Source organism: Branchiostoma belcheri, unplaced genomic scaffold (genome assembly GCF_001625305.1).
Source record: "Branchiostoma belcheri isolate BF01 breed outbred unplaced genomic scaffold, Haploidv18h27 scaffold201, whole genome shotgun sequence".
NCBI classification, from domain to species: Eukaryota; Metazoa; Chordata; class Leptocardii; order Amphioxiformes; family Branchiostomatidae; genus Branchiostoma; species Branchiostoma belcheri.
Window position 1 is genome coordinate 353117 of NW_017803503.1, and position 21960 is coordinate 375076.

Genomic DNA, 21960 nt, shown 5'->3' on the forward strand with positions numbered 1-21960 from the left:
GGTTGGCCTGGATATACGCCCATCTACAACGAACTTCCCCTCGAACAGGCCATTGCCCCTTTGTCTGCCCTCTGCATTTGAAACAGATGTTGGTGAGCTCCTGGTAGGGCCAAACAAGGGGGTTTACAGACGCACACTTTGACAGTTTGAGGGTAACCTTTGCTTAAAGTCGGGAAGAAAAATTCAGATGTTTTTGCACTGTAGTTACGTAAGGTTCTCACCATAGGAGCCTCTCTACAAAGAAACTTTCTAGGTTGTTTTGTGTACTAGTAGTACAAATTCCGAGACGCAGTACCCTCAAGTTAGCCCAAAGTCTCGAAGGACGCACACGGCCCAGTCTAGAATTTCTCAGTAAATTTTAAAGAGCGCTCGTCCAAAAGACTGTCGCCTTCCTGTTCGTCTCATTTCTTGCTTACGCATCTAGTCTTGTCCCTTTGCCAACTAACGGTTGAGTTGGAGACATACACTGTCTAAAAGTGTCTAAATGTTGACTGACGGCCAGATGGGCATCACCTCGCTTGCTGCCAGGCCCAACAGCCATTGAAGACGATCGACCTTTCTACACAGAGCAATCGCAAACACGACTCAGCTCTTTACAGTCGCTATAGAACCAAACAAAGGAGTTCTTGAAACTATTTTCACTGACAAAAGGGCTACGGTACATCGGCGGTGGCTGCAGTCCCTCAGGAGCTTCTTTGGCCACTTTTTCGGGGGCGCTCACGTGACCGTGCTTACGTCCAAACATCGCTGAACTATGCACAGAGAGGAGAGGAAGCAACTCGTGGGCGTTAGAAATTAGGCACGGCGCTGCAGCAAGCCATGGGGAGGCAGTTTGGAAGTCTGTGGCCGGTCTTTGCCTTGTCTGCAATATCCATACAAATAGGTAAGTCCCGTTTTGTATGCTCTACTCAGACGCGAGGAATTCTCATGCATTGTCAAGTTGAAAGAGATATTTTTCGTTGGAAAGACAGACAAAACAAAATGGAGGTGTGGAAGACCGGTTCCAGGGATAGATCAGTAGATAGAGGGGTGAGAATAAACTAACGGTTCCTTGGCGTAAAGATGATCCTGTGCCGGTGGTTTTTGTAAATACTAACCAGACCCAGACACTACAACGTGCACAGAAAGTCAGTGGTCGCTTACAAAAACCCAACTACTTATGTACCACGTCACCGAAGAGAAACATCTCTTATCTTCCCTTATCTGACCCGTCCACTTATACAACTTTCTTCAAAGCAAAAATAAATATCTTTAGAAGAATCCTGTTTTTGCAATGCTATAATAGACTGTGTAGACTTAGTCTTTCTTGCATAAACAAATTAAAGGCTCAAACAAACTGTACTTTAATTAAGAAAACAGCAAATGAGTTAAATGCAAGATGCAAATGATCCGCCTCCCCCATGCTAGCATGTCCATGAATGAAGCTCGAGGTCATCTGTCCTGGCCCCGGTGTCCCGTGTTGAAAGCCGGGTTGATCCAGCTGCGTTGACTGATCCTCGCACAAGCACGGCAAAACTTTCCTCACTCCGTCTTTTCACGTACAGGCTCTATGGGGGCCCTCTCAATGATTTGCAAACTTGCGATCAGAACAGAAGATAGGGACAGGTCAAGATATGTCATCAGTCGGTAGCACTAATGATGCGAAACAAATTCTCTGGACACGTTTTCCAGCGTAATTTGCAGCTCACTCAGCCGGTATAATGAACGACGTTCCCCTGTTTTTTGTCAAGCCAAATTAAACAGTCGCTACGGGCCGGGGTTTTGCATCATTCATGGCCTACTGTTACCAAGAAGATATGTATTTTTCAGTCGTGGCGGTGGAGTGTTTCTTTACATTAAGAATCATTATAATAGTCTCTACCAGGCTTCGGGGGGCGGTTGGAAACATTTGGCCAAATAGAGAGATAACATGCCAGGGGAGTTGGTTCGCTTGAGAGTACATTTGCCGCTCGAAAAACGTTGCGAAGCCAAAATCCGGATGGTACCCAGGCTATGTTTTCCGCACTCTGGCACGCTATCTCTCTACTCTTTCCAGCCGCTCCCGAAGCCTGGTAGAGGCTAAAGAATCATCCCATCTTCCTATATCTTTCTACTGTCCGTTTTTCAGCGCAGAGTACCGTGTTGACAAAATATTACAGGCAGACATATAGTGGTTTACCCTTCCAAACATATGCTTGGAGATAAGCCAGCGTACTAATCAGGTGGCAGACTCCCGTCAGTCACGGGACATCCGGCCTGACTTCCCCCCGACATCTGCAGACTGCTACCGCTACTGTTGTAGTAAACAACTCCTCTAGTGCAGGAATCCCACTGGCTTTTTGTTCCAGCTTTTCCCATTTGTCGTGTCTGAATGATAATCTTGAGCATGATCTCTCGGAGTCTCTCGTACTTTGGCTGCAGTGTTGTACATTTTGGAACTCATCAGAACACGGTACCAAAAAAATAGCAATAAAAAACAATAAAAACTAGAAAGGTAACATTTGCAAAGCAAATGCATAATGTTTACTTTCGCATATGGTCTGCTCTAACGCATTCATATATATTTTGACAGCAGTCTAAATCCCTCCTACTATAAATTGCAACATGATGTAACCCAACACTAGTTACCATGGTGACAGACGTCTGGTGCAGGTCATTGACCTTATTGTTTTGTTGGAGAAGAAGAGGAAGAAACTGAGCAAAAACAACGTTTTCCTCCGGTAAACATGAAAACACAAAGTTTTAAGGGAGAACTGCAAACGAATGCCGGTTTACTATGAAAGCTACTTCAGTTATAGTTTGTCGATAGAGAAGTAGACATATCACATTCGCTCCCAAACTTTCCCAAATATAGTAGTGTTTTTTTTTTTTTAACTTCAAAGTCAACACTAAAACAGCCACTAAAATGTCTCTCACACTGTAGTTGGAGTTGTCCACGCCGATATTCCTGAAGTCTCGGTGAGAGCTCTGAAGGACTCTCTACAAGGACCTTTCGGCGTCATCAGGCACCACCTAACGAACCCCTCAGGAAAGGCAGCGGCCAGGACACACATCAAAGATGTGTTTGAAGAGTACGGCTTGGAAGTTACTGTTCAGAACTTCACTGGGCCGGGGGGAAACCTGGATGTGAGTATTCTTGGCAAACGTCATTCATGGCAAAGGATTTTTTTCTTGAGATTGACAGTAGGGCTTTACTGAATAGCGCTCCTAGCGGTTCTCTCTCCGATTTGTATCCATGAAGAGAACCTAGGAAAGCAGTAGCCTCCTTCGCAGACTTCTAGGGTACAGCTTTATTTTTTTCGGTGAGCGACGCCAGCTATGCCGAGGGAATTTTGCCGGGGAGAGACGGTCGCTCGCCGAAAGTAAAGCCGCGCCCTAGAAGTCTGAGAAGGAGGCTAATAAAGCAGGTAGCTAGAAGAAACGACGAAGGGTTGAAAAAATTTAACCATGCACAATTGCAGGAAAGAGGCACCAACATCATCGGCGTGAAGCGCGGGAAACTGAACGGAACTTCAGGCGACAAGATTGTGGCTGTGGGGGCGCATTACGACACCGTGTCCAACTCTCCAGGTAACGTAAACCAGCAATTATTTCTATCGACATCCGAGTTATGTTGCGGAGAGAGAGTGGCCAAACTCCCCATGCGGCTTACCTCCCTATGGCGGTCATTGGAAACCCTTTAGCCCGTGTAAAAAAATGGCGTATCAGCGCCCCCCTCTAAAAAATACATGCCGCTATTCCAGAAGTATTCTAGACATCGTCTGTCATGTAAGGCACCCTTTAATAGCTTTGAGGGTTTCTACCACATCCGTTTTGTCGTGAAAAAGTTAGAAATATGGAACGTGCATGTGTGTAGATATTCTAAACGACTCCAATCAGATATTGTAAAGGATAGGGAAGAACGGGAAACGTTACACCCAGTATCTGCTTGGAGATAACCATGCCCGTGTTTCAGGTGTTAATGATGACGGATCCGGAATGGCGGCCTTGCTAGAGATCGTCAGGGTGATGACGTCATGTAGTCAACAGAATTACACCACCATATTTGTGGCGTTCGACAAGAGCGAAGGTTTGTTCTTACTTGATTTGTCGATAGTTTGAAGGCCTTTGACTCTTTTAAGATATGTAGTCTTGAAAAACAAACAAACAAACAAACAAACACATAATGTACCGTTGTAATACTAGTAAAATTGCACTGTATACTAATATACGATTGCACTGTATTCCGTAAAATTGAACTATATACTAATACCATTGCCTCTACATTCCGTAAAGTTGCACTGTATACTAATACGATTGTACTGTATCCCTTAAAATTGCACTGTATACTTACTCTCCAAGCATAGGTTTGGGTTTGGGGTTATTCTTAGCGTGTTTTTAGCCTTTTTATCGGGGTTTCTCTTTTGCACTGAATTTTTTTCGGGTTTGATGGGGGGAAAAAATTCAGTGCAAACGAAAAACCCCGATAAAAAAAGCCTAAAAACGCTAAAAATAACCCCAAACCCAAATCTCTGCTTGGAGAGTACTGTATACTCTGGCACCCCTGATAATAAAAACTGTCTACTTGTTCTCTCCTCAGTTCACGGTGTCTCCCCCCTTGACGTCTCCATCAACCCCTGTCAGACCAAGCTCGGGTCGGACGACTTTGTCTGCTCCTGGCTCCTCCCCTTCCTCCAGTCTTCAGGAGGTCCAGAATTCCAGGGAATCTTCATGTTGGAGACCATCATGAACTATGACCCGCGGACATACGTGCAATACTTTCCTGAAAGATTCCAAGTGGTACGAAAATATTAATTCATTTTACTAACATGAAAGCTCATCTCTGTTGGTAGTTACATGTTTAGACTTAAAACTTGGTCCAACACAAAAAATTCACTCACCTAGAGCTTTCGACCAGTCACTCTGGTCGTCCTCAGTAGACTGACCCAGTGAGACTTGTCACGTGGCTTCTTTGAAGTGTGGCGTCAACACTGGGTGAAAGGTATCTGGTAGACGATGTCGGTCCCCGTCGCGAGTACAGTGACAAGCCTTAATGGGTCAGTCTACTGAGGAAGAAAAGAGGGACTGGTCGAAAACTGTAGGTGAGAGAACTTCATTTATTTATACCAGTAACTGTGCAGCTGCCTAGAAGTTACCAATCACGCGAGTCGGTACGCTGCAGTTTGTTGCTAACTCGCTAGTGGTTTTGTTGTCCTTTGTAGATGTACCCAAACGCGTACCTTGACTCCACAACCGCCAACATGTCGGGAAACTTCCTCATGTTGATCCACAAGCCTGACGAGGCAGAGCTGGTGACGGCGTTACAGCAGACATGGGCGGAGACCACACAGGAACCCGCCGCGGCCAAGTTACTGGACGTCACGGTACAATCGGAAGGTACCCCAAACTCTGTTCTTAGCGGATTTTACATATACCGGCACTTCTGAAAATGATTTATTCAGGTTGGTAACACATAGGATATTGGGATTTCGCTACTATGGCTACATATATCGGCGAGAAGCAGTACTCCAGTCAAAATTGTCGAAACGAACAAATATCCCAATATCCTATACCGGCACTGCTAAAATTACCATTACCTGGGTGACATCCTATTTAGTCTACGGGAACACTGGCAAACTAGATAGGATGTCACTCAGGCTAGGGTTAAAATCATAATCTTTTCCCGGATCTACTTTTTAATGTCAAAGAACAATTTACAGTGCTACAAACGTCATGAATGAATTGTACTGAGTTTGGTTGAGAGTATTGTTAATGTTATTGCAAAAAAGATTGTGTCTACAACCGTTAGTGGTATTTCGTGTAGATTGTAATTACTAAGCTGAGGTTGAATCTATTTCTTAGGCAGAGCAGCAGCTGGCTCTTACATCTTCGGGCCAAGTGACTGTCTGCCGTTTTGGGCAAAAGCCCCGTACTTCCGATGTGTGTCTTTGACAGATACAGGTTAGTAACTTCCCTCCCTTTTATGACGTCAACTATATAGCTACATGTATATCACAACAGTCGCATCAGCCCGAAGGCTGAATTGATGAAGTGATATCACAGAAATTGACAATAAAGCATTAAACATTTGCTACACAAGCTAAAATAAATCGCAATAGTTTTACGGTCAACATAATCATTCATACACACAGCTATTCTGAGATACTTAAGTCCGATAGAAAGTACAGCGTTATAGGGCACAGAATAGTGCTAGTATTATACATTGTAGGTGTTTTGTTCGACCATGATTCATGAAAATATATTCATCGCTAAAATGACTATAGTTTACGTGTGTTAGAACTGTCATGAATGGTTGCCGCAAAATAATATCAGATCTGTCAGAATGAATTCTCATAACATATGCATCCCCACTAAACCATTGAATTTCAGCTAATTACCGAGGAACTATGCGGCAGTGTTACCACAACCCATGTGACAACGTCACCAGCATCACTGACGAGAAGTTGACCTTCCTGGCCAAGGTCACGAACGCCGTGGTGCAGACGACTCTAAGACTTGCTCAGGTCAACATGGACTCCTGCTCCGCAGGTACTACTAGTAGTATCTGGAGGCCACCTTTCTGCACATAGCCTGGATGCCAGCCTTTTAGGCTGCAGTACGCTTTGTCGCTCCCATGCCAAAACATATTCTGAACAAATACTGAAATGACAGGCGGATAGAAAATGTGTCTTTTTGGCGGGGAAGAGAGAACGTATTAAAGCTAAAAAGGCTGGCATACAATGCATCCTGGCACCATTTTGTTTGTTTTGTTTGTTTCGCATAACCGGTAAACCGCCTTCAGGCACCGTGCTTCAGGCGTAACACACCAGTTTTGTACATGTGCGCACATGTACAAGCTGCGTAAGACCGGACTGTAAGTTTTGAACCACTCACACCGGGAAGATCCCCTACTCTTATCGATAAGTGCGGTGGGTTCTTTAACGTGCATGGGGTGTGGCTCTCCCAAACACGGGACCTCCATTTAACGTCCTATCCGAGGGACGAGATGCAACATATGTGTTTATGTTTATAGGTTATTTTCAGACGCACATATCGCTCTCTTACGGAAGTTAATATCCAAGCAGATCGTACGGTGGCAAAGCAGTATCTATTGGCCAGAGCTGCGTCCATTCGGTGGGTAATGGATCCGGACACTAATCTAGCCAATGGATACTAGCCTCTACCAGGCTTCGGGACGCGGCTGGAAAGAGTAGAAATCGGCCGGTCAAATAGAGAGATAACACGGCGAGGGAGTTGGTCCGCTAGAGAGAACATTTTGCTACACTCGGGAGCAGACTAACTCCCCTGGCATGCTATCTCTCTATTTGGCCGATTTTTTACTCTTTCCAGCCGCCTTCCGAAGCCTGGTAGAGGCTAAATGGATACTGCCTGGTCACCTTATGATCTGCTTAGAGATTAACGGAAGTAACTATGAAGTTTTATGTTTCTGTGTATAAAAGAATAGAATTTCAGCGAATCAACATTACTGTTTATTAAGAAAGAAAGTTCAACATTTGATGATGACCCGTACCTCCCACCAGACTTGTGTCTAGACTACCATGACCAGTGTCCGGACTGGGCGGCGGCCGGGGAGTGCGGGCGGAACGAGGGATACATGCTGGGGGCGTGCAGGAAGAGCTGTGATACCTGCGCACAAGGTACAACTACATAACATAGTTTAGTTTATTGTAAATAAATGCCCGAGGGCTAATTGCAGGTACAAACAACATGTATGAAAAAAGAAAATGCAAAGGTACAATGGGACTACGTACATAATTATACTACATTCTACATGGTACTAGTTTTGCTGGGTTTGACTTCTTCTTTTGAGGCAATGGAAGACGAATTTAACCACTTCTTCCTCGTATAATATGTGGGTTCTTTGATTTCAGTAGTAAAATTGTTTTCTCGTGGTAGTAGATAGTGGGAAAGTAAGGGAGCATTTTGGACGCGGTGGTATATAATTGTTTTGTGATATCGTCATAATTGATAAGCACGTTGACAGAACGTACTGAACCTGCACGAAATTCGGAGTGTAATATGTAGAACACTTCTACAGAACGTACCGTTTGCTTCAGGTCGTGTTCCCGTATGATATTCCGTCTGAAGTTTTCAAATGCTGTGTCGGAAAAGATATCTTATTCAACGAAGAAAATTCTTATGCATAGCTGACCAAATACCCAACAGAAACCGTGGTTTGGCGCAGGTACAGTACGTTCTACCGACCCGCTCATAACATACCGTATGGTGGTTGGTAATCCCAATTCTGGACTAGAGTTAGAGCTGTATGTGGTGTACTGGCCGGTTAGCTCAGTTGGTTAGAGCGTCGTGCTGATAACGCGAAGGTCGCGGGTTCGACCCCCGTGCTGGCCAATATATATGTTTTTTTACGACTTCAAGTTGCGCTTTTTAAGCAAGGTGGAAATCCACATACGGGAGGCGGTACCGACTTTGACTCAGTGCTGACCTCACAAGTGGGAAAAATCATGTGTCTACAGCACTTGGGTCAGATAGCTGGTGAAGACCAGACGATAATTCCGATGAGTCCATTTTTTTTCTGAGTTGGAGAACAGTTTAATTTCTAACTACATCCCGAGACCTGGTTGTTGTTTTGCTCAGATTTCTGTATGGACTACTACCACCGGTGTGAGGACTGGGCGGCTGACGGGGAGTGTGACCAGAATCCCCGGTACATGATGGTGGCCTGCCGCCTGAGCTGTAACGCCTGCGAAGTGCCAACAACACCAACGGGTAAATATAATTCCATATCTCACATATGGCGTGGCCAAAACGATCTGATAATAGGACATTTCCAAACGCAAAATTTATGTAAAATTTCCGATTTGACGAATGCTTCAAGTTTTAACGCTTGATCTTATACTAACAGTCACTTCAATTGTTGGTCAAAAGTACGTGGAAGCCCATGCCATCTCTTTACAGTGCCAATCTCCAAGCAGATGTGAATGGATCCGAATGTTTTTCCACGTCTTTCTATATCTTTTATTATGACTTATACGTACTGCGATGCGAACAGAGAAAAACGCGCACCACAAGAAAGACGTACGAAATACATGCCTGAGTAATACATCCTTTCGAAAATTAGTACGTGTTTTTGTTAAGATTTTCAACAGAAAACGAAGATCCTGGCAGTTGTATTGTCGTGCAAACGACGGTGTATCTAACCTTTGTGTTTCCCCAAGGTTGTAAAGACGACAACGCTCTGTGCCCGGCCTGGGCGTCTGACGGGGAGTGTGAAACTAACCCCACATGGATGCTGGATTCATGCCAGCTCAGCTGTGGATCCTGTGCAGTAGGTAAAATACTTGCTTTTAATTACAATCTTCAGATAATAAAGATCCATATTTTAGCTTACACAATAAAGGGAAGTCACGAGATAAACGACGACACTTTGACTATTCTTTCCGAATGTGACGTAGCTAGACCCAGCAAACTAGCTACGTTTGACCGACCCTGGGATGGCAGTAGTACATGTAAAGATCATTAAGATTAACATTTTGAATAGAACATGATTTTCTGTATTGGTTTAGAAATGTGTTTTGCGATTTGTATTATATGATATAATCACGGACTTAGCTCTGTCTGTATTGGGCTAGAGTGTATATCTTTAACCATATTTTAATAAGTAGATTATCGTTGTCTTGTACAGAGTGCAAGCCTGGGTTCAAGGGTTACCGTGGGAAGTGCGAGGCCAGTCGGACGTACAAGTTATCCATCCGCCTCAAGTCCCGCCCGTTCTCAGACGCCCTGAGGAAGAACCAGAGTACGGAGTACGTGGCCCTGGCCGCCGAGGTGACGGACACCGTCCAGGATCTCTTCCGGATTTCTAACATCTCGGAGGTCTTCCAGGGAGCCACAGTCCTGGGCTTCCGGGCGGGGAGTGTGATTACTGACCTGAAGGTTTGTTACTTAAGCCTTCTTTACTTGGTATTCTAGTTCTTTTCTTGTCTGTCTCTCTGTCTGTCTCTGTCTGTCTCTCTCTCTCTGTTTCATTCTCTCTCTGCCTCTCTCTCCGTCTCTCTCTCTGTCTCTTTCTCCCTCCCTCTCTCTCTCTCCCTCTCTCTTCCACTGTTCAAACGATAAGCCAATTTATAATGATTGCATGTGGCTCTTTCAGTTCAGTTCAGTTCCAAGTACTAGAGTGAGTGTCCATTCATCCCTTACAGGTCCACATCTTGCAGTCAGCAGAGGAAGGTCAGGAGGAGGTTATAGCGGCGTTCCGTGAAGCTCTGGAATATAAGAACGGGACAGAATTGAACATCGACTTGAACCTGTTCGATGTGACGGACATGGACGAGTGTGCCGCCCCCCAGCACAACGACTGTTCGGACAAGGCGTCGTGTACGAACACGGTGGGATCCTTTACCTGCCAGTGCCGGGACGGGTACGAGGACCAGTCGGCCGCTCGTGGCGACAACCCCGGGCGGGTTTGCGTGGTCCCCGCGGGGAAGAGCAAGGCGGTGTGGATCGCCGTTGCCTGCGGGGTTTTACTAGCCTGCATCGTGGTCGGGGTAGTGATCTACAAGCGTAGACAGCGGAAGAACGCTGAGCAGGAAGCCATCATACAGGGGGACAGGGAAGCCATCATTCAGGAACCTTTCGAGGACGCACACTCATCCCCCGCTAGGAGCACACCCATCCAACTTGGCCGGATGTCTTGAAGATATCTCCAAGTCTTTAAGGAAAAGCTCCCCTAACCGACACTATAGAGGAAAGGCAATATCCAGATACAAAAATATGAACGTAGATCGTTTTAATTCTGCAAGTTTCCTAACTGTGCCAATTTGTAATCATAACATAAGAATATTTCCCAGGTAAGCGATTTCCTTGGTAATATATCTTAACACTGAAGATATTATTATCATTATCAACGATCAACTGTGGAAAATATGTCAATTGTATTAAAATCACAAGTGGCGATGAACGTAATTGTGTTTATTATGTGTTTGTTGAGGTTACCATTGATATAGAAATACTAGTAGTCTAATATAGCCAAAATAACTTATTAGTAGTTGTAATATTTCTGCCATCGTATTTTCTTTCATTCTACATGCCGTGGAGCCTTGGCTTGTGTTGTTTCTAGATCCCACTTACCACTACCACTACGTCAGCATTCCCCACCCTTGCTCCTGGCCCAATTGTATCTATGCCCTGTTTCCTTGTACAAAGAGGCATTGCTTCATTCATATGAAGAACTGAGATTGTACCGTGCATGCACCCACAGTATATGGCCCTTCCTGGTGACCTAAACATAAATCAATCACAGTCCCACACAGCTTTAAGTAGGGCACGACCCTTTCATTTCTCGGGCTAATTGTACTTTGACCTCCCCATACTAAAAACCTATTAGTTGGTCACTGATAGTATTTATGTCATATCCCCCTCCATATCCCTCCATTCCATTGGTGAGTATCCCAGCGTTCGGATTCAACACAAGAACGACGTGAAAGTTATAAGGAAGCGGTTTGGACTAGCTACCTACGGAAGCTGTCTTTACTTTATCGTGATGTCTGTGTTCATGACATTGTCTATATCAGTCATCGCTGTACTGGCCGGCCTGGTGTCGTCCTCGTCAACAGGTGAGACTATCGCTAGTTCGTGCAAGAGGCGTTCTCCCATGCATGATTATTAGCTTATATTGAAACGACTCCCAGGCTTGAAGTCAAATACTGAGCTGCCGCTGTTTCCGTCAACGTTAATCCTACAGGTTACACGTATACTTGTGCTATTTTAAGATAAATACTGATAATTTCTGTAGTACACAGGGCCTCGACAGGTGACGATTTCGTGTATCAACCTGGTTCGGAGCCGACTCGACGAATGGACTTTGCCATGTCTGAAACTTGGCCACGCCCACTGAATATGTTATGCAGAGTTAGCCTGGAGTCCAGCCTTGGAGCTCCCCAAAATCCGCTCCCCAGCCAACAATTTGGGGAGCGGACTAAAGCTAACAAGGCTGGACTCCAGTAATGTAGAGTAGCTGTGATTCTGAACCAGGCTTTCTTAGTCTCTACCAGGCTTCGGGAGGCGGCTGGAAAGATTTAAAAAAAAACTGGCCAAATAGAGATAACATGCCAAGGGAGTTGGTCCGCTAGAGAGAACAGTTTCCCACACTCGCTTTTGCAAATCATCCTTCCTGTTCTTGATTTCTAATCTTCCTAGCCTCTACCAGGCTTCGGGAGGCGGCTGGAAAGAGTAGAGATCGGTCAATGATAAAGAGATAACATGCCGATGGAGTTGGTCCACTAGAGAGTACATTTTGCCGCACAAGAGGTCTCCCGAAGCCTGGTAGAGGCTATAATTTCTAAAGCCAGTTAAATTAATCCGATTTAAAAAAAATTCTGCCTGCGACATCACGGCGAGCTGATTCAGAACTTGGCACCACTCACTCCGGGATGGTTCATTTGAGAAGCAAACAAAAGCAAACATTCAGAACTTTCAATTGTATGTAGTCACGATGTCTTGTATGCTTCTCGAAAGAACGTTACTTGTGATCCGTGGTGCCGGGTTCAGGGCTGAATCGGCCGTCACGCTCGCCGAGACAACAAAAACTGCCATAACTCCTTGGTTCAGCGTACGCTTTGATTCTCGGCAATCTTGTACGGAGTGCACAGTGTACGTGTGTTCAGTTACTTTTAACAGCAATTCCAACAAAAACGCGGTGGCCTATCGTCCATGCTGTAAGAATGATTTGCAAGATTCAATGTTCCCTAACATCAAAAGAGTTAAATTTGGGTCCAAAACGTCTTTGTTCATTGAATAATACATCACGTTTGACTATTTACAGGACCTGTTACATTTCAGTGTGTCACCAAGGAGTTTATTATAGGGGAGTCTTTGATTGGGGTATGGGGGCTAACTCGTGAAGGAGTGAAGGTTTGCTGATCGGCCCATAGACTGGTATAAACCTCCTTGGTGTCACATGGTCTTTAGTAGGGGTGGGGGCTAACTCGTGTAGGTTTCTGATGGGTCCCTAGACGGCTTGAGCCCCCGAGACTGTGCTATCAGATCTGGAAGTTCCGTGAATTGACGTCATGAGAGCATGCCAGCAACATGTCTCTGTAAAAATGTGTTCCCCCAGGGCGTCACCAATTTTCGACAATTGGGTCACAGTTTTTATCATGTTCTTCCCCCTTCGATGCAATCTGTGTTACCTCAGAATGTCCTTGCTAAGTCTTCATATCACTCGCACTTCCCCCCCCCCCGCTTTGTCCATAGGGGTTTACGTTGCAAGTCGCCTGTAAACTAGTGAAACATGCGATGAATAAACATGAACGCCGTTTCCTCGTATACAGGAAGTGCGTGCTTGTCGCTTGTTGACTTCGTCATACACATGATTTCCTTCATATCATCGCTGCTGAACCGTGAACTCTCGTTGTGCAGACAGACTGGTTGTCAGTAGTGTAGACAGCTAGTATCTAGACACCGTACCGGCGGTCGCGACTTGAAACACGTTTGGAAAACATGGCGATCCATTTCGGACTACCTTTGTTGTTCTTTGCGCTCTGGCTACAAAGTGGTAAGATTTTTTACCTACTCAGAGTGTGACTGTGTGGTGTGTGGTGTTCCTAGCTGTTAGCACTAGTATTCTCTGTTGTAACGCCACCAACGGTTAAAACTTCCGGGTAGAAAACGTGTGTAAATCTAGCGATAGCTAACGTAACAGTCCTTGTCTCATATCATGATTATATACAACTGTTTCATAGCTATTAATGTTCAGTATATCAGCCGTAACGACGTTAGTTGTGTTGTCTATGGGATCCGCCCCCAAAGTACAAAAACGTCCCCCCAAACGCGTAGGGCACAGTTCTGGCGACTTCCTGCCTGTGAACAACATGGGGAAGGGAGGGGATTTTAACTTTTTCCCCCATGTTGTCAACAGTTAGTTACAGTTGAGTTACAATGCCATGTTATCGTAGTTTGGTGTCGCCTTTGGAAAGGACTTATATATGGATATATGGCCCTTCGCAACTTGTAAAAACGGTTAATATTCACCGATGCCACTTATGTATTTCCATGGAGGTATTTCTAAGTAGCCTCTACCAGGCTTCGGGAGGCGGATGGAAAGAGTAGAAATCGGCCAAATAAAGCAATAACATGCCAAGGGAGTTGATCTGTGGCAAAATGTACTCTCTAACAGACCAACTCCCTCGGCATGTTTAATATCTTTAAAAAAACCGATTTGTACTCTTTCCAGCCGCCTCCCGAAGCCTGGTAGATGCTAGCTTCCAAGACAGATATGGTCTTCTTACTTCTAACTTCCTGACATGTTATTTTGCCAGTACTGAGATAGCTAGTATAACGCCTGGGCCCCCGTGAATGATTTGATTGGAACCGTCCTCAGGTCGTAGGCTACACAAAGGGGCTTATAATCAAATCTAACATTTTACCTTCGCCAAGAATGTTATGTTTTTGGTAGCGGCTTATGCGAGTACCAAGGGACAACTCGATTAACTATGGATGGATTGTCATGAAACTTTGTAGGTGGCCAAGTTTTGACGAGATCTCAAAATTATTAGATTTTGGACACCCTGTGGGCTTCTTATGGTACTACAACGGAAGTTAGTTGGAGGTGAAGAGCATTAAACATACCTTTTTCAAATCAGGACCTAATTTGTATAATTTATGAGGACATGCTAGAATAGCTTTCTTTGTTCCTTTGGATGGAGAATATGATACACTGATACAAACATAATGCATGCAAATGAGTATCTTATTTGCATAATCAATGAGAGACATGTACGATTCGTCAGTCGTAAATGTTAACATCATCTGGCGAAGGTATGAGATCATAGAACTCTTGTGCTTTATGTTTCTTGTTATTTTACCCCGTCAGCATCCAGTGCTTTATAGCATGTGGGATGAAGACGCTACCATTGTTGAAATCGTCGCCTTTAGTCGCATGTTGTCAGACCCTGTGTTTTGTGATAGGTGCTGCGACCATGTATGACGTTTCCGTGGAAAATCTGAGGCAATCCCTGGAAGGACCTTTCGGGGTCAACCGGCATCACGAAACCAACCCCTCGGGCAAGGCGGCGGCTCGGGACCACATCATCTCCACGTTCAGACAGTACGGTCTGGAGGTCACAGAGCAAAACTTCACCGCGCCTAGCGGAAGCGTCAGTGTAAGTTTTGATAAGTAAGGCCATGTTGATTTGATTATATGGATGGCATCCTCTGGGAACCCCAAAACTGATGCGAGCGTGCGAATAAAAAAAAGTTTGGCAAAAAACAAGTTGCTTTCATTAGGAAATCTACGTGATTATGAAGGTTAAACAAATGACACAGAGTATGGTATGGCGAATAATCTAGTCTTTATTTCTTTACATTATCATATTTTTCGTTTGTGTTGGTTTCCTACGAAATTGGTATTGTTTTCCAATATTCCAATATGCAACTGATCATTATATATTTGCTCATTTTGCAACTGTCTTGTACGATTTACAGTATGGTTGAACGGCCGAAAATTCATCTGCGCGCGGATGTCATCCATATAATCAAATCAACATTGCCTAAGTGTTAATCGGTTTAGCTTATATGTTTTTATTGTTGTTAGATGAACATGAAAAGAATAGCTGGATCGTCCTTTGAATGCTTTTTCAAGGTAAACTGCAAATCTACGGTGAACTTAGTTTATAAGATCTGTCTTATCGTACTTCAACCGTTCAGAAAAATGAAATAAAAGTTAAAGGCCTTTAGCCATGTATGAATACATGTGCTTGTCGACAGTACTGTTGTACTGTTGTATGAATTGTTTGTTTTCGCTGTGCTACGTGCCATTGAAAGGCTGTCACGGTATCAACCAAGGTAAAGAAACGCGAAAACGCGACGGCTAGTGACACTAGACCATGGAGGTGTACAATGATAACTATATATCGGAATTCTACCAGAGTTATCTAAACAGGATACGAGCACAATAGGTTAGTTGTAACACCAGGAAACATGGTATATGTTTAATGTTGCATGAATTTTGTTCTCAAACGACCGATAGGGCAATGCTGGCACTAACATCATCGGCGTGAAGCGCGGGAAACTGAACGGAACTTCAGACGACAAGATCGTGGCTGTGGGGGCGCATTACGACACCGTGTACAACTCTCCAGGTAACAGGCAAATAAGTACACCAAATTTGTCACTAACCCCTCTTTGTGTACTCTCCAAGCAGATGTTTGGGCTTTGCTTATTTTTGGTATGTTTTAGGCCTAAATTTACTGGACCTTCTTTTTTGGGGGGCTGCATGGCACAACAAAAGATACCAGTACAAAAAAAAGACCGATTAGAAAAGCCTAGAAACACGAAAAGAAAAAATAAGCCAAGTTGAAAGTTCAAACCTCTCCTTGGAGAGTAAAATTTAATAACGTTCGCCTATGAACGCGTTTGAACGAAAATTCTTACTTTTAGACTATCTGTTTGAAACCGTGGTTTTTTTCAGGTGTTGATGACGATGGATCCGGTATGGCGGCCATGTTGGAAATCGCCAGGGTGATGACGTCATCTAACGAGCAGAACTTCACCACCATATTTGTGGCGTTTGACCACGAAGAAAGTTTGTTGATTCATATTATTCACTTCTTCAGCATAGGCATAAGCTTAATGTTAAACGAAAAGTAGTAACTGAAAATGATGATTATTTTGTAACTTTCCGTCACCAAATCATATGTATAAAGATAGTGATGATATGAATTTTCCTATTTCTTTTTAATTCAGATGCACCCCCCGCAAATGTTGCTATCGGTACCCCATGTGAAACACCTCAGGGTTCAGACGACTTTGTCTGCTCCTGGCTCCTCCCCTTCCTCCAGTCTTCAGGAGGTGCAGAATTCCAGGGAATCTTCATGTTGGAGACCATCATGAACTATGACCCACAGCCGAACGTCCAAACAGTTCCTGAACCCCAATTGTTCCCATTTGTGCGTATACGTATATTAAGTTATGTCATGTTCTATCATCCCAAGGACCCTAGCTTCATCAGAAAAGGGGTAGTAGTGTAACAGTGCTAACTGACCATGCTAAATCGTCGTGCGACCTTTTAGTGTAATGGTTAGCGTTGGTGACCGCCAAGCGGACAACTCGGGTTCGATTCCCGGTTGTGACATGCTCGCCCTTTCGGTTTTTACAGTGGCGCCCGATGTGGGCCCTGTGAGTACTGGCACTGAGGATAAGTGTGGCAGCTCCAGGGATGTCGGACTCGGAAGATTCGAGGACGACTCTTGAAAGAAAAGGGGGAGTAGTGTAACAGTGCTAACTGACCATGCTAAAATGGTCGTGCGACCTTTTAGTGTAATGGTTAGCGTTGGTGACCGCCAAGCGGACAACTCGGGTTCGATTCCCGGTTGTGACATGCTCGCCCCTTTCGGTTTTTACAGTGGCGCATATATCACGAAAAAACGTTGTCCATTTACCATAAAGTAGAATTTTGAAAAAAGTCTGGTCTAAAATTTGGCCATAGGATGGGGAATGAAATATCATTCGTTTGCCAGCAAATGTAACATGGCTCAATCACCTCCGCGTGAGCGAAGATATTACTCTCTGTACGTATGTCTGTGTGTGTGTTTGTCTGTGTTTCTGAATGATCATTCCACCATTGATATGCAAGTTATGATTATTGTCCTCGCTAATGGATCAATGTGTACACTCCCTGCAGTTTTTCCCAAGTGTTCACCAAGAGTTGGTTGACTTAAATTTCTCGGGAGGTTTCCTGCTTTTGATCCACAAGCCGGACGAGACTGCGATGGTGTCCGCGTTTCAGCAGACCTGGGAGGACAGGTCGAAATCTCCCGTGGCCGCTCCCGCCTTGAACATAAATGTTCCAGTGTCTGGTACGGAAACTTGTAGACAATACGCGTATTACGAAATCTCTAAGCAGATCTTTTTAGTGGCTACTGGACAGTATGAAATTGGCCAGGTTAAATAGGCGGTATCCGCGCCATCGTAAAGTTTGGCTGGGGAAAAAAAATGCCGGTACAAAAAAAGAAAGACTGATAGAAACGCATGAAAAGACGTCAAAGATAAACCAAAACCTAAATCTCTGCTCGTACAGTAGATAGTGAGTAGACAATACGATGTATTCTGATATGATGCTTTCTGTTAATCTTGCGACTTTGCAAACACACCATAATGTTATCTACCTAACACGTGCTTTATGCTGTACGACTTTTAAGAAGGTTCCTATAGCCGTGTTTTTGTTTGTTTTTGATAGGCAAACCAGATCAGCCGACGACTGACAGGTACTACGAATTCCTGGGCAGAAGCGACTGCTTGGCATTCTGGGTCCGAGACCCCTACTTCCGGTGCATCTTTGTGACAGACACAGGTTTGTAGATTTCATTCGAGAGCTTTTTTCTCCGAAAGCTAACTAGGCAGCTGCATACTTTTTATGTCAACATGCACTATCCCACATTAAGAATCATTATGAGATAACCTTGCTTCGGAAAAGGGCGTAGCCGTTAACCCCCTGTACTTTATAAAGAACCCAACACACGTGTCGAGAATCCTAGTGTGTTTCGCTGAAAATTCGTAAACAAATACCATCCATGGCCATAAACTACCGAAAAATCAGGACGAACTACTCTGGCCAACTCTAGATCTGTTATTGCCCAACACATTCGAGTGGTCATACGTTATGTTACTGCCCCCTCAGCTAATTACCGAGGAACCATGCGGCAGTGTTACCACAAACCATGTGACAATGTCACCAGCATCACTGACGAGAAGTTGACCTTCCTGGCCAAGGTCACGGACTCTGTACTGCAGACGACCATGAAGCTGGCTCAAGTCAACCTGGAGTCTTCCTCATCAGGTAAGCACTGAGGGTATCATTACTGAAACATATCACGGAATTTCAGTGTTGGTAGTTACATGTTTAAAGTTAAAACTTTTGGTCCAACACAAAGAAGTTCTCTCACCTAGAGCTTTCGACCAGTCACTCTGGTCTTCCTCAGTAGACTGACCCAGTGAGGCTTGCCACGTGGCTTCTTTGGCCCAGTGTTGACGTCACACTTTAAAGAAGCCACATGACAAGCCTCACTGAGTCAGTCTACTGAGGAAGACCAGAGTAACTGGTCGAAAGCTCTAGGTGAGAGAATTTTTTATGTTGGACCAAAAGTTTTAACTTTAACATTACTGAAACTTAACTTCCGTGAATAGTTTCATCGGGTTGGTAAGTCACTGAGTAAAGTGACTCTTCTTACACAACCAAGTCTCTGCAGCCGACGTTTCGTGCAATGTGAACCAGTCAGAATCGCCCTGAGGAAGGTGACAGACGGTCACCGAAACGTCGGCTGAATAAAAGACTTGGTTGTGTAAAAAGAGTCTCTTTACTGTCTGAAACTTAACTTTCGTGATAAACCAGAAAAAATGCTAATGCAGTAAATCATCACTTGTTATAGTTGTTTTTGTTTGTTTGCTTGTTACACGATAGGAAAGCAACAAGCATCGACAATGACAATGTACACAACACAAAACAACTTGAGTGTGACGTCATCGTGTATGTATTTATGTTTTTGCCGTTTTAATAAAAAATGACAATGTATCTCATACAATGCATCGGTCCGTCTTACATAGATAGATAGAACAGAAATGAACAAGCACGCCATGAATACAACATATACAGTACAATAAAAACATATACAGTATACAGTACAATAAAAACTTAAAATAAAAACTTAAAATAAAACTTAAAATATTTTTAAACAGTTCATTAGGTGCAGGACTTGACACTGTTGATGTTTAGGATGTTGTAATTAGTAATAGTTTATGTACTGTGTATTTGTGTGTGTATTTTTATGTGTATCCATGCAGGATTACCTGAAAAGCAGGCCAAAATGGCCTGAGTTGTAATTACTGGTTAAATAAATAAATTGAAATTGAAAACTCATGATTTTTTTCTTCTTGTGCGTCAGGTGCGGTGGGCCTTGGTGTGAGTTCCATGACGTCACTGATGTGTCTCGCCACAGCGTGTATCCTGGCCGCTCTGTTTCACTTCTGAAGCGCCTGGCATGACGTCAGTGGACGGGTCCACTACCGCCAGAGTCAGAATATAGGGACTCAGGCAAATATTACGATAATGTTGTGTTTCATATATGTTAAACACAGGATAGAACGGACAGATGGTGATGCAGTGAGGTTTATGAATGAATGAATGAACGAAGACTTTTATTGTACATTTTTGCCCCACTGGGCTAAGCACAGGTCACAAGATTACAATCATATACATGATTGTACCTATGCAAGTACATATACATATAACTGTTACATTTATGCAAAACATCTGTTAGTGCAGGGGCCGGGTTAGAGGTTAGGGACAGTATAATGATAATGATAATTGTTTATTGATTGATCGATGAGTACAATCTCTAGCATGTGGCAGCGCAACTAAGTAAGTAGCGCTGAATTGTATGCTAGTGTTAAAAACAGATAACATAATAACTAAAATAAAACTAAATAACTAAATACATTGTAAGTGAGTACTTTATACTAAATGAGTGGAACAATATCGCAAGTAAATTGGTGCGTACTAAGCTTAATAATATCGTTAAATAGGTCAGTAGTACTTATATTAGTACTATAGGACAGTACAGTATACATGGGGGTTTTACATATCGAGAACACTACAAATAATATCACCAAATCCTATACATGTAGTGTTTGGAGTTGTATGTGATATCAGAGAATAATATGAATTATATATGATACTCTAAAGAAAATAGGATGACCCACCGGAAATCAGGAACATAAATCGAGATGTTTACCTTAAGCAGATATATATATGATATATATATGTATAAATAGATATAGATATGATATTATCGTAGACTTGACATATACTTGTGAAAAGGGGTGTTTTCTCTCATTTGAATTTCTATAGATCTAGAACTAGCTAACGGCATTTGTTACTTACCGCCCCGTAAGTATTGAAATACAGCATTACTGTATTATGTGTATGATATTTCTGTTGTTAAAAGCAAGTCTGTAACTCTCACTGTGTTACTAGAGATAGGAACGCCACTGACACTTCCGTAATATAAGATGCAAGAATGGCAGGTAAAATTTCAACTCTAATATAGACTGTTACTTGTGATCCATCGCCACCTTCGTAATTAGTGGTGCTACTCGTATTTCCACACGACAAGGCTGTTTAAAAGTACTAGTTCTTTCCTTCGATCTTTCCTATTTGATTTATATAATACAACAATGCGATAGAAGTCCCTAGCTATAGCTTAGGATGAAATTCATCATACAATCAACATGTACCATCATATGGGAGAACATCTCTTCAAGGCCGTAGTTCTAGAACAGGTTTTCAGATTCTCAGGTTATTGCGACGTTCCAATGGAATTTTTCTGACGTCACAAAAAGTGAACATAGAACAGAGTTATATCTCTTTCGTAACCTACAACACTGCTGAATCGTAGCGCTTAGCGTCACGTATATTCAGTGTGATCGTATGTTATTATTTTTCGTGAAAAAATCGAAATCGAACTGTACGATGGCTTACCAGTTCGCCACCGGACTTTTTCGTGGTTTCACCGGCTTGGAAAGCTGGGGCGCAAAACAAACTCCGACACACCCGGCGGCAAAAACGACCAAAGAGTCAGATACACCGGGCACATGTTGCTACGGAGAAACCCAGAGACCCGAGAATATAACTGAGAACATTTATACATTTTTGAAGTCCATGACGAAGGAGAAGTTCCTGGCGGGAGTACCTACGGTATGTTCGGGTCTGAAATGTCTGCTCTCACATCGCCACGTGAGCGGGAAGATCTTAGATGTGGGGTTGACCTACATCCCCATGGCAACTACTAACCCCGTGAAGAGGAAACAGTGGATACAGACCTGGAACTCTATCAACAACATGTACAGATAATCCAGGTAGGGGACAAGAAACTGGTTCAGATACGAGATACGAGTATATTTTATGTGACAATTTTTAAGGGGCGGAGGCAAGATGATGTGTCGATGATGGCACTGTTTCCGATATGA

At 43.6% G+C, this 21960-nt stretch overlaps 2 protein-coding genes and 1 non-coding gene across 3 annotated transcripts; all 3 read left to right on the plus strand.

Annotated features, from left to right (window-relative positions):
* Positions 1 to 327: 327 nt before the first annotated feature.
* LOC109469403 lies at positions 328 to 10896 on the plus strand. Its single transcript, XM_019767908.1, has 13 exons — positions 328 to 883; positions 2903 to 3105; positions 3441 to 3549; positions 3935 to 4048; positions 4559 to 4758; positions 5181 to 5355; positions 5821 to 5919; positions 6349 to 6507; positions 7500 to 7616; positions 8578 to 8709; positions 9159 to 9272; positions 9626 to 9876; positions 10143 to 10896. The coding sequence occupies exons 1-13, from the start codon at positions 820 to 822 to the stop codon at positions 10635 to 10637; spliced, it is 2232 nt and encodes a 743-aa protein (XP_019623467.1). The 5' UTR covers positions 328 to 819; the 3' UTR covers positions 10638 to 10896.
* Trnai-gau lies at positions 8258 to 8331 on the plus strand. Its single transcript has one exon. It is a non-coding gene; the product is annotated as a tRNA-Ile (tRNA).
* Positions 10897 to 15953: 5057 nt separating the features above from the next.
* LOC109469404 lies at positions 15954 to 20076 on the plus strand. The gene is made up of 8 exons (XM_019767909.1): positions 15954 to 16079; positions 16409 to 16522; positions 16684 to 16886; positions 17621 to 17795; positions 18176 to 18289; positions 18617 to 18775; positions 19397 to 19462; positions 19878 to 20076. The coding sequence occupies exons 2-8, from the start codon at positions 16432 to 16434 to the stop codon at positions 19961 to 19963; spliced, it is 894 nt and encodes a 297-aa protein (XP_019623468.1). The 5' UTR covers positions 15954 to 16079; positions 16409 to 16431; the 3' UTR covers positions 19964 to 20076.
* Positions 20077 to 21960: the final 1884 nt, after the last annotated feature.

Bases quoted from the DNA above. Each gene is read 5' to 3' on its own strand.
- LOC109469403 (XM_019767908.1), top strand. From the start codon at position 820: ATGGGGAGGCAGTTTGGAAGTCTGTGGCCGGTCTTTGCCTTGTCTGCA. The intron at 5,356-5,820 runs GTACCCCAAACT...TCTATTTCTTAG, and splicing joins CGTCACGGTACAATCGGAAG to GCAGAGCAGCAGCTGGCTCT. The intron at 8,710-9,158 runs GTAAATATAATT...TGTTTCCCCAAG, and splicing joins AGTGCCAACAACACCAACGG to GTTGTAAAGACGACAACGCT.
- LOC109469404 (XM_019767909.1), top strand. From the start codon at position 16,432: ATGGCGGCCATGTTGGAAATCGCCAGGGTGATGACGTCATCTAACGAG. The intron at 16,887-17,620 runs GTGCGTATACGT...CACTCCCTGCAG, and splicing joins AACCCCAATTGTTCCCATTT to TTTTTCCCAAGTGTTCACCA. The intron at 17,796-18,175 runs GTACGGAAACTT...TGTTTTTGATAG, and splicing joins CATAAATGTTCCAGTGTCTG to GCAAACCAGATCAGCCGACG.